At 47.1% G+C, this 15,776-nt stretch overlaps 1 protein-coding gene across 1 annotated transcript in view; it reads right to left on the bottom strand.

The window, feature by feature from the left end:
* LOC126538527 (uncharacterized) overlaps nt 1–15,776 on the bottom strand; it is a 122,575-nt gene that overhangs the window by 87,672 nt on the left and 19,127 nt on the right. The window contains exon 5 of the mRNA XM_050185388.3: nt 2,556–2,828. Within this exon, the coding sequence (XP_050041345.1) occupies nt 2,556–2,828 (273 nt within the window). The remainder of the gene's footprint in view (nt 1–2,555; nt 2,829–15,776) is intronic.

Below are 15,776 nucleotides of genomic sequence, written 5' to 3'. Positions count from 1 at the left end.
AAAGAGCCTCCCTGACGGCTCTGTCTGGTTGGGTGCTTTCGGCATGGACTTATGTATGTATGCAAATGCAGAAATTCGCTGGACGGCGACCTGCTTCGGGACCGTAGCAGCAATGACGATGGCAGCACTAGTGAGGAGTAGTAATCCAGTGACCATGCCAGCTACTAATAAATTTTCGTTATGGAATGCGCCCATGGGTATGCTCTCCTTTTTTTCCCCCCTGTCACACGAGATATGTCACACGTGATACTTACATTCAAGTCTACTTATAATCGTGTAAATAGGGTATGCACATGGAAGAAGCTACGGCAGCTAGGCAAAAGCGCGTACGATGTGGCCCTTTTTCGAATGCCGATGGCGATATGGTAACGCGGATTTAGGGTCATACTCGATTCTAACGTGCATGCGGTTTCTGGACCCGTTTTATTGGAAGAAAGGTGCGCATTCAATTCGAGTAAATACGGTACATACAAAAGTGGACAAAATGCATGCATCTTTGGCATAACACAGCACTCTTAATGCACAACTGAACGAATGAAAATGAAGAGGCACCCTAAAGAACGCAAGGTGGACATACACTAATTCACAAGCAGGTAGCTTCACGCTCAGGTATAAAACAGTACGCTGTGTCATGAATCTTAATCGAACAAGAGTGGTGACTGTCGTATGCAGCACCTCAGCAGAATGCATGCAGCTGTACAACAATACCTGCGTTCCTGTTTTTACTCATGCCACAACAACCGATTAATACAGATTTATATCATTAATAAAAAAAATTAGAAACGTCAAATTGCCTTGCACAAGGCATGACTAGTAATAAAATCAGCTCCAACGCTTCTTGAATGGGTGCTGCAGTGCTACAGTTGACCTGCCAGTGGGCACCAAGCCCTTCCTTAAAAATTGGAGCTGGGGCCGGGTCGCGTATTTAGAATTGCTCGTAGATACAGCGGGGCGTGCCACTTTTGACGGAGCTCGACGTTTCTGCGCAGGCGCGAGTAAGAGCGGGCGCGAGAGAGAAGATCTGGGGGCTGTTGCTCCTTGAATATATGACAGCCTAGGCACTACGGAGGAGGTTTCTTAGAGCGCGTTGTATTCGTTTGTCCCCTAGACATGCCGGCATTGCGGAGTTTGGTCGAGTTGGTTTATACGCTCCGCCGCTGGCTGCCCGCGCGGTGAGGCAGTGGGCGCGGACGCCGCTTGGTGATCGCTGTGTCTGAAGGGACAATGTTCTGACTGGTGTTTTATAAGTCGCGGGTCGCTTTTTTCGTCGTGACGATAGATTGGATTTTTTACAAGCACTGCTCCAGGAGGGCACATGTAACCGGCAAACGGAGGCCTCAGGAGAGCACCTGAGGTTATATTAAAGCAGGCGGCGCAGGATCTCCGGGGCACCCAAGCGGTAGCGGGGGGATCAAAGCTGGAAGCTGGGCGGCCCGTGGGTTGGGGCCGCAGAGGCCGAAGCGTGCCTGGGGGTGTTCGCATAAAACATTGGCTGTCCGCGATAGCGGACAGCCGATCTTATACTCCCCTGGCATGCGCAGGCCTCTGCGAGCCCCAACCCACGGACCAGTCCGGCTTCTAGCTTTGATATCCCCGTTGCCGCTTTGGTGTCCTGGAGGCGCCGCCAATAATGCGAAATAATGACACGTTGTTTTCATTAGTAAAAACATGATCGATTAAATATGATTGCGTCGAGCGCCAACTTGCGATGCTATGTTCAGCACAACCGCGCCCCGCGACTTCTGCCGGCACGCCTAGGGACAAGCGCACACACCGCGCGCCAAGAAACTCCTCCGTAGTACCTAGGCAGAGTCGTATTTTCAAGGAGCAAAACTCCCCACATTTCCTCTCTCGCACCCGCTCTCATTCGCGCATGCGCGCAAACGTCCGTCGTCTCTGCAAGTTCCACGCCCCGTTGTACCTACGAGCAGTTGGAAATACGCGGCCGGGTCCCCTCTAGACCCCCCCCCCCCCCGCCCCCTGACTTAAAGCACTGGGTATTATCACTGCACATGTAATCAAAACATTAAAAGAGGCATGTTTTATGCTTTCTAGACCTAGAATAATATCTCAGCTGTGGGCAATATAAGTTAGAAAAGCTTGCAACAGACACTGTGTGTGCCGCCCAACTGTCCAAAGTGCATTCACCTCATGTTGCTTCAGGCTCGGAGGTGGCTCAAATCCCAGAGTTGGTTTGGGGTCCTTTAATAAGTAGTTCCCAATAGTGCTTGTCCTCGTATGCTTTGCATTTGTGTCTGTTTGCCACTTTCCACTCAGCTCCCTCGGTCAGAATGCAAGATCAACTAGTTTAACAGCCAAAAACAAGAGTGTGGTTCACAGGAAAATGGCTGCTTAAAGAGATTAACAGTGGGAGAACAAGGAATGATATTGAAGCCAATGTTTCTCCAAGGGCTCTTGTCTTTGCCGGGGCATTAACTGCCCTGGAGACAGGTCTCCTTATTTAAATGTAGGCTTCGGCAACGTTCCTTGTTTGGCCACTGTCAATCAGTCTTTCAACAGTTCTATTCCATCTACAGCTATGAATGTGTGCGCACCTTTCGGTGCAGTTCCTCCTCGAGGCGTCGCTCCTTCTCCTGCTTGGTGAGGGGCCGTGACTCGTCGGACCGGGTGGGCGCCAGCCGCTCGATGACGACCGGCTCGTGCTGCTTTGCGTTGGCCAGCTGGAGCAGCGTGTGGTAGTCCACAATGGGGGCTGGGCGTGGGGTCGCCTTGGGCGGCGGCGGCTTCTTCTTCTCCTCGTCTGACTGCTCGCCAGTGTATAGCTCGTACTTGCGCTTGCGTGGCTTGCGTTCTGGTGGTTCCTGCTTCTGCAGGGCAAAACAGCAACCTCCAGCTTGATACACTGCTCATGCCTAGGTTGCTCTTTTCGCAAAGTGCACAGTGACAGACAGCATTACAATGTAAACGTAGCTGCTGCACCTCCACTACAATTCGTATCAATTAGGCTCGTGTAAATGTCCAATATTTTCTAATATTCAATCGAATACTAAGCTATTTAATATTCACTCTGGCTTGAATTTCATTATTCGAAATGAACGAATATATGTACTTTTACGGGTATAAGCTGCACACCCAATTACCACATCCCAGAAAGAAAAAGAAATGTTTTCATATAACCTACGGAAGTAACTGCGTACAACATTGAAATCTTTGTAAAAACAGTATCTATTCGCAGATGCACAAACATCCATGCCGTATATTCAGCCAGGAGCTCTGTCCCCCACTTCTACGGTGTGGGGATGCGCGACTCTCATGCGTCCCCTTAAGTGTTGTTTCCCCGCATGTCTCACGTCTCCTGTAATCCGGCTTCTCCATGTAGTTTAGCGCCGGTGGTGTTGGGTCTGGTTGCAGCGCATTACGAGAGATGGCGCGAGTGTGGCGCTGCTAGCGCCACCTAATGGCGGGGTTGGTCGGGCGTGACAGGGAGTAGGCTCTTCCTCTTTGGCTCCAGGTCGGCAGTGATGTCACACATATGCAATTTAATTTTGTGCACTGGCGCATTCCCCGATGAATTAAAGATTGCACGGGTATCGGTAGTTTTTAAAGGGGGAGGCAGGAATGACGTGAACCACTACAGACTGATTTCAGTTCTCCCAATCTTTTCCAAAATAGTAGAGCAGGTCATTAACGAACGAATTTTAAATTTCTGTACTCAAAATAATATTATAACAGAAAAGCAATACGGTTTCCGAAAACACCAATGTACTGAAATGGCGCTGCTAAAGATCAAAGAAAAAATAATAAGTAACTTTGAGGACAAGCTGTACACAATAGGAATATTTCTTGACTTTAAAAAGGCATTCGATTCCATTAAACACGATATCTTGTTAGAAAAGTTAAGTGAGTACGGCATTAGGGGAACTGCTCTTAACCTAATTAAAAATTATTTAACCAACCGACTACAGTACACAAACATTTGTCATTCCAAATCGGCAATGGGCGAAATCAAATACGGTGTTCCGCAGGGGTCCATCCTAGGGCCACTTCTTTTTTTATTATACATTAATGACATCACAAACGTGCCTCTAACACCTGACATAATCATGTATGCTGATGACACTAATATCTTCTTTTCTGGTGGAAACTTGCTTACTCTCGAGGAAGAAGCAAATAATTGGCTCAGTAATCTTTCAAACTGGCTTAGAGCAAATAAATTGGAATTAAACACTAAAAAGACAAAATACATTATTTTTCGGCCTCGTAACAAAGGTATTGATGAGAGCTTAGTATTACAATTCCGTGATGAAGTCATTATACATTCTACGTGCCAGAGGTTCCTTGGTGTTACGTTTGAAGAAAACTTAAACTGGTCCAGTCATGTCGGCAACATTAAAACCAGCATTGCAAGATTCATCGGTGTTATTAATAAATTAAAACGTCTATTACCTTCTAGATTAAAAAAACAATTATACTATAGCCTAGTGCATTCGCGCCTCCAATATTATTTATCTCTGTGGTGTACCACGACGAAAACCAACATCCATAGTTTACTAACCTTACAGAAACGCATGATTCTGGTAATTGTGGTAATTGAGAATGCGCCCTTATAGAAGCCACTCCGCTCCGCTTTTCAAGAAGAATTGTATTTTAACATTAGAAAACCTTATTAACAAAAAAACAGCCATTGCAATATTTAAAGAGATAAGACTCAATGAACGCGCCTTTTTTAAAACATACCTCCCGAATGAACATAAATACAACACAAGACAGTTAACCTACAACAAGGGCAAGATCCGTACCAATTACGGCATGCAAAAGCAGGCATTCATAGTTTCAGATTTTTTGAATCATCACCCTGGCTTACTCACTACAATAAATGAATCACCATCCCTAAACACTTTAAAAAAAAAGTGAACATGTATTTGCTGTCGCTTCAGGTATGACTGTTCATTCTTTTGTACACAAATCAAATTCAGTATTTCTGTTACGTATTTCATGTACTTTTCATTTTTTTGTGTATGTATCCACTTTGTGTACCATGCTTGCCCTGTGTGCTTGAGTGTTTTGTGCACTGGGAATGGGTCGGGGAAGGGGACTGACACTTAGGCATTCGTGCCTTCTTGTCAGCCTCTTTGACAGAGATTCTTTGTATTTTATTTCTGTCAAAATAAACATTCATTCATTCATTCATTCATTCAAACGGTGCGGACGTTCCGCGCGTGCGCCAATCCATGCTTCTGCAAGACCGTCTCGCGAGGCCTACACCGGAATGGACGAACATGATCATTTGAACGCGCCACCATTCGCCTGACCGTACGTGCGAATGACCACGTGTTGGTGTCCAGCATGGGGCGAACATATTCGCTCGTTATCCGGATGCAGTGAGTTGGAGTTCCTCGATTTGTCGCGCGCCCATCGGCGTGTTTTATGGGTAGCAACTCAGCTAGCAGGCAATTGCGTATTAAAGGTGCAATAAATGCCCTTGTGACTGTTTGCACCACTGTGCTGTCATTCCTTTGTCCCCAGTACACGGGTGAGAACTCCACAATGGCGATGTTGATGGCGGAGAATGGCATCATGAGCCATGCTGCCGTGAAAGCCCTATTGGAGGCAAAATTCGTGCTGCCGTGAAACCACACCTCAAGTAGACTTTTACTGCTGAATAAAAAAAAACTTTTGGTGCCTGTTATATGCGAACGAATATAGTAAATGTTAAAACATGATGAAAAAACAACTTGCCGCAGGTGGGAACCGAACCCACGCGAAATGCGAAGGTTGTGGGTTCGGTTCCCACCTGCGGCAAGTTGTGTTTTCATCCACTTTAATTTCCATTAATTTATTGTCTCTTTATTTCATGTATCAAGCACAAGTAATTTCCCCTATGTTGTCCTTGGTGTCAGAGTTTGTTGGCTTCTTATGATATGACTAATAAAAATCGGGACCCTCGGTTAACCCCCTCTCTTCTCGATTATTACATAACGAGGGTCTCGAATACGGCAACATTGATGCCTTCAGGTAGCATGTGTGAGTTTATTGACCAGTTGCCTTCAGCCAAAAAGATCACGTTCTTGTGACGCCTGCGGCAAAAATGACGTTCCACGTCCGCCGCCAAGGTCTGTTAGCGGTGGCGCTGGCTAACACACCCAGGGTTCTACTAGGACACATAAATACCCAAGAAAGTGGATGGGGAAACAGCGCTGCGGTAGCTCAATTGGTAGAGCATCGCATGCGAAATGCAAAGGTTGTGGGTTCGGTTCTCACCTGCGACAAGTTGTTTTTTCATCCACTTTAATTTCCATTAATTTATCGTCTCTTTATTTCATGTATCAAGCACAAGTAATTTCCCCTATGTTGTCCTTGGTGTCAGAGTTTGTTGGCTTCTTATGATATGACTAATAAAAATCGGGACCCTCAGTTAACCCCCTCTCTTCTCGATTATTACATAACGAGGGTCTCGAATACGGCAACATTGATGCCTTCAGGTAGCATGTGTGGGTTTATTGACCAGTTGCCTTTAGCCAAAAAGATCACGTTCTTGTGACGCCTGCGGCAAAAATGACGTTCCACGTCTGCCGCAAAGGTCTGTTAGTGGTGGCGCTGGCTAACACACCCAGGGTTCTACTAGGACACATAAATACCCAAGAAAGTGGATGGGGAAACAGCGCCGCGGTAGCTCAATTGGTAGAGCATCGCATGCGAAATGCAAAGGTTGTGGGTTCGGTTCTCACCTGCGACAAGTTGTTTTTTCATCCACTTTAATTTCCATTAATTTATCGTCTCTTTATTTCATGTATCAAGCACAAGTAATTTCCCCTATGTTGCCCTTGGTGTCAGAGTTTGTTGGCTTCTTATGATATGACTAATATATATATATATATAGAATGAATGGCATGTAGGGTCCTCTACATCTCTCCCCCGAGATATGCACACAAGAAACACCAAACACTTCACAAGTCAAGTCTTCTCGGAGTCTTGACGTCTGTTACCGTAGTCTGCTCTTCGTGCTCCTCACGGTTTTCACTCCGAGCTGGCTCATCGTTGTGTCTAAATAGGGCACTAGATGCATCCTATTACGCACAAGCACCGCGTTGAGTGTTTCCACGATGTAGGAGCGGGGCTTGAAGGCTGGGCTGAGACTGCACGCCATATCCTTGATGTCTCAAACCCACACCGTATCTCCCGACTGCAGCGGAGGAAGGACGGTCGCGGCATGACGGCGATCGAAGTCGTTCTGCCGCCTTCTTACCTCTTCGTCTAGGCGCCTGACATCGTCTGGCACAGGCCACTTCGGTTCCAGGCTGCCCACTGTCTTGGGAAGCCTGCTTCGCAAGCTGCGACCCAACAGTAGCTGTGCTGGGCTGAACCCTGTGACGCCTGCAGTGTCTCTGTACGACAGAAGAGCCAGAAAAGGATCATCTGTTTTAGCAAACAATTCTTTGATCGTACGCACCATCCTTTCAACTTCCCTATTTGACTGCGGGTAGTTTGGACTTGAGGTGATGTGTTGGAAGCCATAGCACTTTGCAAAAGCTGCCAAGGCATGTGAAGCAAATTGCGGTCCATTATCACTTCGTACTACTGTGGAAATGCCAAAACGTGCAAAAATGCTTTTGACTGCATTGATGACTGCTTCAGAGCTTGTGCTTCGCATGTAGATAACTTCAGGGTAGTGAGAACGATAATCAACTACTAGTAGGTAGTTGTGTCCCTTGTAACTAAACAAGTCCATTCCTACTTCTTGCCACGGTTGTTCTGGGGTCTTCGTTACCACCAATGGCTCACTTCTTCGCGCTCTTGTGACTGCACACTGTCTGCGGCAAGTGACTCTGTCCCGCATTTGCTGCGGAAGTTCATACCACCACATGGAGTCCTGGGCCCTTAGGCAGCATCGGTCAATTCCCTGGTGGCTTTCATGGATAAGTTCAAGCGTATCCTTTTGCAGCAAAGCTGGGATGACAAAGTAATTATTTTTTAACAGGACGCCGCTGCACAAAGAGGGATCACCTCGATGGCTCCAGTACTTCTTGATGTGCTCCGGAAGCCTGTCTCGACGAGGCCAGCCTTGAGTGCAGTATTTGATTAGCTGGTTGCATTTCCAGTCCAGTTCTTGGTACCTGCAAACATCATCTACAGTAACCAGCTTCGTGTCAGTGACCGTAGCAACTTGAAATTCCACAAACTCCTCTACCACATCCACTGGACTGATTGACGGCTTCTCATCTGAAGCCCTTGAAAGAGTATCTGCAGTGGCTAGCTGTTTCCCAGGAACATAGATCACGCTAAATTGGTAGCGCATAAGTTTGATGCGAAATCTTTTAATACGTGAGGGCATCGTGTCCAAGTCAGCGTTTCCAAGTAGTGTTACCAGCGGCTGGTGATCGGTTTCTACAGTGAAGTTTAGGCCACGCACGTATTGGTCAAAACGGCACACTGCCCATGCTACCGCCAGCACTTCTTTCTGTTTGGCTGTAGCGCTGTTCCGCTTCAGTAAGCGACCTGGATGCAAACGCTACTGCGCGTCGCTCGCCTGATGGTTGTTTCTGCAAAAGAACCGTCCCTAATCCAAATGAGCTCGCGTCACATGAGACAATGGTATTACGACCGGGATGATACTTAGCGACGCACAGGTCCAAGGTGAGCATCGCTTTTACCCAATTAAAAGCGGCCTCTTGAAGCGGTTCCCATTGCCATGCATTTTGCTTGCCTAGTAAGGTGCGAATAGGGGTGGTTGCTTGCGAAAGGTTGGGCAGGAAGCGACCAATATGATTAGCCATGCCGAGGAATCGCCTAACCCCAGCAACGTCCTCGCGTGGCTCCAAGTTGAGCAGTGCTTCGAGTTTGCTGGGACTTGGCGAGATCCTGTTGGCGTCTATCACCACACCCAGAAACTCTACTTCGTCTTGACCGAAGCAGCATTTTGACTTGTTGAGTTTAACCCCGGCTGTCTTCAGACGTTCAAGAACCTCCACAAGTCGCTTGTCATGCTCTTCTCGATCTTTGCCAAAAACCAGGATATCATCTATCATGTTGATGACATTCGGTTGCCTCTCCAGAATTCGAGCCATTTCTCTCTGAAAATATTCCGGTGCTGAAGTCAAGCCAAAAGGTAGACATCAGTAGCAGTAGTGTCCAAATGGTGTGATGAATGCAGTATAATCTTGGCATTCTTGGGACAATCGCACTTGGTGAAATACTGCTGTCACGTCCAGCTTAGAGAAAACTATGGTGTCGCCCAGTTACCCAAGCACCCATTCAACCATTGGAAGCAAATGCTTTTCACAGTGAACTTCTTTGTTGAGCTTTGTTAAGTCCACACATATTCAGATGCCGCCTGATGCCTTCAGTACTGCAACCAGACCGACACACCATGGTGTCGGCTTAGTAATGCGCCTAATGACACCTTGTTTTTCCATCTGGTCCAGCTCCTACTTTCCCTGGCTGTACAGAGGAATGGGAATACTGCAAGGTACACTGAGAGCAAATGGCCTGGCATTTGGCTTGAGTCGAATAGTGTACTCCTCCCCTATGGTACCAAGCCCTTCGAAGATTTCCTGGCCAGGTGTTGCGCTGCTGGCAGAGCTAGCTTGCTTTTCAGGTCGCTGTGCAGCGTGGATGAACTTCCCGACTCCCAATACGAGGATAGCAGAGTAGCCTAGTAGAGGCATAGACTGCGAAGGCATGACGTATACCGCCTGTACACAGGTGCGGCTCTTCCGATCCAACATAGCTGTGAATTGACCTGTTACTTTCAAAGGACAATATCCTGGACCGGTGAGATGACCCTCCGGTTTTTCAAGTCGCGACGGTACTCCTGAAAAAGTGCTTGGAACAATGGTAACTTTCACTCCTGAGTCGACCTTGAACTTGAGTGGGACTCCATTCACGTGGACCCAAACAAACTTAGCCTTTGCCTCATGACTGCTCTTGACAGCATGCATCTCAATGGCATGTGACTGCCGGCTTTGCGAGCATTGTTCGGCTAAGCAAACGGCTTCGAAGTGTCCTTTATTTTTGCAAAACTTGCAAAGAGCTTTGTTGGCAGAACAAAATTTCCGCTGATTTCTCGTCCGCAGAAGTGACACTATCTATGCGTACCAGCGAGGAGCATTTCTCTTGATCCTGACGCTTGATTCCGTGACTGCCTTCTCGTTGGCCTGTGTTTCGCTACATCAATGGTGACTGGCCCAGATAACTGGCTTTAACGTTCACATTTTTCTCGTTCGGCATCTTCGTGCAGCTGTGCATGCAGAAGCGCCTTATCAAGCGTCAAGCCAGAAGTGCGGCAGAGTTGTTCCGATAACCTGCTGTCCAACAAACTAGCGATAAATCGGTCTTGAATGAGCCTGTCCTCGATGGAAGCTAAGCCGTAGTTGCATCTTTTTACCATGTCTTGCAATGCGCAATAAATATCATTGATGCTTTCGTCCACTTGTGAAAACGATAACTCTTGTGAACTTTGTTTAGCAGGTGCACGAAATACGAGGTGAACCTGCTTTTAACAATGATGTACAACTGAACTTCTTCGGCCGACAAGTTGAAAGACGCCAGCACGCGTCAAGCTTAAACACCCATGCAATAAAGAAGCGCTCGTACCCGAACCTCGTCAGTAGCTTGGTGCAATCCTATAGCATAGGCATAGTCCTCGTACTGCTCAATCCAGGTAGACCATGCACTTGGGTCGGCGAAGTCAAAGCTCGATGGCTGCTGAAGTCCAGATACACCGGCAAACGCAGCCTCCGGCTTGTTCGCCATTAGAGAGAGCAAACGGCGGCCGCTTCTGACAATATGTATGATGTGGGGTACTGACAGACGCTAGCCCCATCTTCCCAAGTGACTCGGAGCCGAGTTGACCGAACGAATGCACAAACCTTTATTGGACAACCACATATATACCGTATTTACTCGCATAATGATCGCACCCCTAAATTTTGTTGTCAAAAATCGATTTTTTTTATTTCCCGTGTAATGATCGCACCCTGAACTTGCCGCAGCGATATGTCGTGTGCCAAGTCTAGCTAATAATGATCGCACTTACCATCTGTCGAATGCTATGCGAACGACTCCTCAAGACAAACCAAGCGGTCTGCACGCACCAAACATTCTTAAGCAGATGCCCCATTTCATTCCTTTCATCACTTTCCACACTTCCATGACAAAAAAAAGCTACAACCAAACTTGCTTTTATTATGTGTAGGCTTTAGAACGGTTGTGGTCAACAAAAAAAAAGGCGCCTTTCGATTCTTGTCGTCTGCACTCGTAGGCACGCAAGAAATCGCAAGCGGCAACGATAGCAGCCACGTTTACACAATACGTTAGAAGTGTACCCTATTCATACGCAGACGCTTGTAACACAGCTAAGATATTCGCCCACCCTTAGCGGAAACGTGCTGTATTAGGATAGTAGTGAAGACAAATGCCGCAGTTTCCGCCGCATGCCCACCCTGTGTTCCTATGTCACTGGCAGCTAAGCGCGCCCGTCTGTTTCTGTCCCCTCAAAGTGGAAATGGCTATGTTTTTGCCGCAAACTTGTCGATATTAACGATATTATTCATTACTGGTATGGAAGAAACCGTTTCAATGCACGTAATGTACTCACGAGAAGAAAGAAAATCGCGTTTGGTGCGTTTGGCTTGCTCCGCCGGCCGCCATTTTTTTTTTGGTGTCCCAAACTACATACAGCGGTAGCCGCCTATTTGTTGACCTGTTGTCATCCCGCCGCAAATTTGAGATGAAAAATTTTTTTTTTCCTTTTTGCGGGAAATTTAACCTGCGTAATGATCGGACCCCTGAATTTGCGTCAGATTTTTTTTTTTTTTACAACAAGTGTGATCATTATGAGAGTAAATACGGTATATAGAACGCATGGCATGTAGCGCCCTCGACATTTCGGACCAGTGGTCACAGCAGAAAGTCCGGAAAACCGGACGGCGAAGGGTTCTCGTGTCCGAAATTTCAGACATTCTTATGCACCGACTCTATGGGGGACGTGGTGGTGCTGCGAAGCCGTCTAAACTATCAGGCGTCCGGAAAGTCAGTTGCTCACGGTACACTGGCAACTCCTCCAGCGATTCCTCTCTTACTCGAGCCAGCATTACTGTGACTTTCGTTCCCGTTCAATAAAATTACTGCTCATTTTCCTTGATAGAAGCAGAAATTCCCTCAGTTTTCCCTGAGTATTTCCAGACTATTCAAAATCCCTAAGAATTCCTGGTTTTCCCGGTTGGTAGACGCCCTGAACATGGTAGGCTACTGCTCGGTGCTGCAGTCCTGGACGTACACAATGGAGCTCGCTGTCAGCCTTCAAACGTATCTGCATGACCAGAAGCTGCATGAAGCTTGAATCGTGAAACTTAGAACCGGCAAGAAGCCATCGACTACAACTCGGGTGTGCAGAAAGCACTTCTGCGAGGAAGATTTCTGATACGGCGTTGGGGATGCGATGTTAGGTGAGCAGAAGAAGGCGTGCACTCAGACGGTCACCAACGCGTGCTGCTCGGCTGATGTCATGAAGCTTTGGTCTATGAACTTGTCCATGCTAGATACTGGCAAGTTTCCTGGAATGGAAAGGGAACGGTAAAAAGCACAAAAAAAAATGCATGGCATATGCTCATGCTCGGGTAGCACCAAACAATAAAATTTACTGGATTGAGAAAAAGAAGCAGTGGCTAATTTCTCAATGAGATGACCTATAAACATACAGTGCAACACAAATTGAGAAGTAATGATATTGAAACATGCAAGACTTTAGAGGGCGGGGGGGGGGGGGGGGATTTAATTCTCGTGAAGACACATCACGAGTCGCCGTCGTAGGCGTCGAAGTCCCTAGATATAATGAAATTATTTTTTAACAATTCTGATAGTGTCTACGTAACAATGGTTGCTTGTGCACTACTGTTAAATGCTCCTATGTTGCGGCCTAAATCTCGTGGCACTGTGCGAAAACGCACTCGCCGCGAAAGCGAAAGATTCTGCGCAGACATGGATGCAGACGCACAGTCCGTCACCACGAACCCGTGAAATCACTGCATTGAGGCTTCATTCTGTTATGCTCCATTTGGTTATACAGTCAGCCCACTATAAGAACATATTTCACATAGTTCGCTCTCAGCGACTGCCGACCATTCATGCAAGAAGCCGGTTCGGGTGACTCCATCACGGCAACTGCGAGCAGTGTGCATTCACTGTAAGTATTCAATAAAGAGATTGTGACTGTAAACCATTCTGTGCTTTCCGTTTGCCCAAGATTATTATTTTGACAGCAAAAAGCTTGCATCATTTCCAGAGTACATAGACAAATGTCCAGGAGGGTGGTGTGGTACTTTTATTGAACGCTGACAGGCAAACCTATGACGAGCATGCTGCATTATCCCTCATATTACGCAAGCGAGATGCTTCCGATAGATGACGACTCCATAAGTCCTCGCCCCCAACAGCATGGCATGGCATGTAGCATACATATACCTAATTATATACAGAACTTCACCACAATGCTGTTGGCAAAAATTTGCTTGGAGTGTCCATATACAGTCGCCGACCGTTTATTCGGACCTCACGGGGACTGCGGAAATGTCCGAAGAAAGAGGTGTCCGAAAAAGCAGATTAAGAAAAAAAAAAATCCTTTATTTCCACGCACTTATTCGGGTTTGGCAGTAGGCTTGAAGAAATCATGAATGCGCCGCTGCACGCTGTTCTGTTTACGCACCATCAGATAAGCCTGAATCTCGGAGAGTGTCGTACGGTCACTATAGGCAGCTGACAGCAGTCACTGCTTGTACACGCTCAGCATGCAACAGCAGTGTAGCACATGGTGCATCATCTTCCGACTCGGAGTCATCGTCGGGCGGTGTAGCAGAAACCTGATGAATGATGTCGCCGTCGTTGAGTTCAGCGCATGTCAGTACAGCAGTGTCAGCACCTGTGAAACTGTCAAATGAGACAGTGTCCGTAATCACAATGCAACCCCTGCTCAGGTCTCGGCAGAACATTTTCGGCGTCAGTAGGGAGCACATTGGAAGGCGTCAAATCCTAGGCCTCCCGGCACCCGCTTGCCAGCATTCCCCCAGTGCAGTCTGCGTGGGCACTGTCGGCGCCATTAGACACTTCATGCGATGTTTCCATATGCTGCGTTGCATCACCGCAACCTCGACACAGCACACAAAGCAAATATCACCACGCCGTCACACCGACACCAGTCGCATAAACGAAAAACGTGGCCTACTTGTAGCGTCGTGCACGAAGAAACAAACAAATCAGCTGATGGATTGTCTTGACATGGCTTACTAAGCTGTGACCGGAACTGCTGTAGCCACGAACCAGGCAGAAACGATGATGATGAGCCGGGATTTGCAGTAGCGCCACTTCGTGGGGCAGCAAGGAGGCTCCGTTCAAAACAAAAATGGTGTTCAGCAAGTCGAACCATGCACCGGTCAGAGTCGGTGTATGGTGCTCTCGAGCGAGTTGGCTCAAGGAGTGTCCAAAAAAATCAGACGAGAGGTTGCAAGGTGTCCGAACTTTCGGCAGTTGTTATACATTATGGTCTATGGGGAGAATGGCGGTGCCGCGAAGCAGACCGAATAATCGAGCATGTCGGAATTTTTGGAGTCGTAATTGCTATCGCAATAAAATTGACCAGCTCATCAAATTTAGACATGTGGCATCTTATGGCATCCTCACATGAACCTCGGAGCACTCTGGTAATTCTTCTAAGGTCTGTAGATAAGCTTTTTTGAAGACTAAGCTATTACAAGAGAGGCGCAAATTGAGGCGCACAGGCAACTCCTCTGCGTATGCTAGTTTGAGAGTCAGTTTCCGCCAACTAGGCCAGTAAAACATACTAAGCTGGCTACAATCTGTAGAACGAAGGCACCTTTTCTGTAATGCAGCTTCAGTACTGCCTTACATGACAGTGCAAATTGGCTTCATCATCATCAGCCTATTTTATGTGCACTGCAGGACGAAGGCCTCACCCCATGATCTACAACTACCCCTGTCCTGCGCCAGCCGATTCCAACTAGCACCTGCAAATTCCCTCATTTCGTCGCACCACCTAGTCTTCTGTCGTCCTCTACCGAGCTTCCCTTCTCTTGGTACCCATTCTGTCACCCTAATGGTCCACCGGTTATCTACTCTACGCATTACATGACCTGCCAAGCGACATTTTTTTTCTCTTCATGTCAATTAGAATGTCGTCTATACCTGTTTGTTCTCTGATCCAAACCGCTCTCTTTCTGTCTCTTAAACTTATGCCTAGCATTCTTCGTTCCATCACTCTTTGTGCGGTCCTTAATTTGTTATCAAGTTTCTTTGTCAGTCTCCAAGTCTCTGCCCCATGTGTCAGCACTGGTAAAATGCACTGATTGTACACCTTCTTTTTCAATGATAATGGTAAGCTTCCAGTTAGGAGCTGGCAATGTCTGCTGCATGCGATCCAACCCATTTTTATTGTTCTGTGAATTTCCTTCTCGTGATCAGGGCTACCTGCAATTATTTAACCCAGGTAAACATACTCCTTCACAGACTCTTGAGGCTGACTGGTAATCCTGAATTCTTGTTCCCTTGCCCGGTTGATCATCATTACTTTGCCTTCTGCATATTAATCTTCAACCCCGCTCTGACACTCTCCCTGTTAAGGTCCTCAATCATCTGTTGTAACTCGTCCGCAGTGTTGCTGAATAGAACAATGTCATCAGCAAACCAAAGGTTGCTGAGGTATTCGCCATCGATCTTTCCTCCTAAACCTTCCCAGTTTTGTAGCTACAATACTTCTTCCAAGCAAGCAGTGAATAGCATTGGAAAGATTGTGTCTCCTTGTCTGA

The sequence above is a fragment of the Dermacentor andersoni genome, chromosome 4 (assembly GCF_023375885.2).
Source record: "Dermacentor andersoni chromosome 4, qqDerAnde1_hic_scaffold, whole genome shotgun sequence".
Taxonomy (NCBI): domain Eukaryota; kingdom Metazoa; phylum Arthropoda; class Arachnida; order Ixodida; family Ixodidae; genus Dermacentor; species Dermacentor andersoni.
This window is presented reverse-complemented; position numbering and strand designations above follow the sequence as displayed.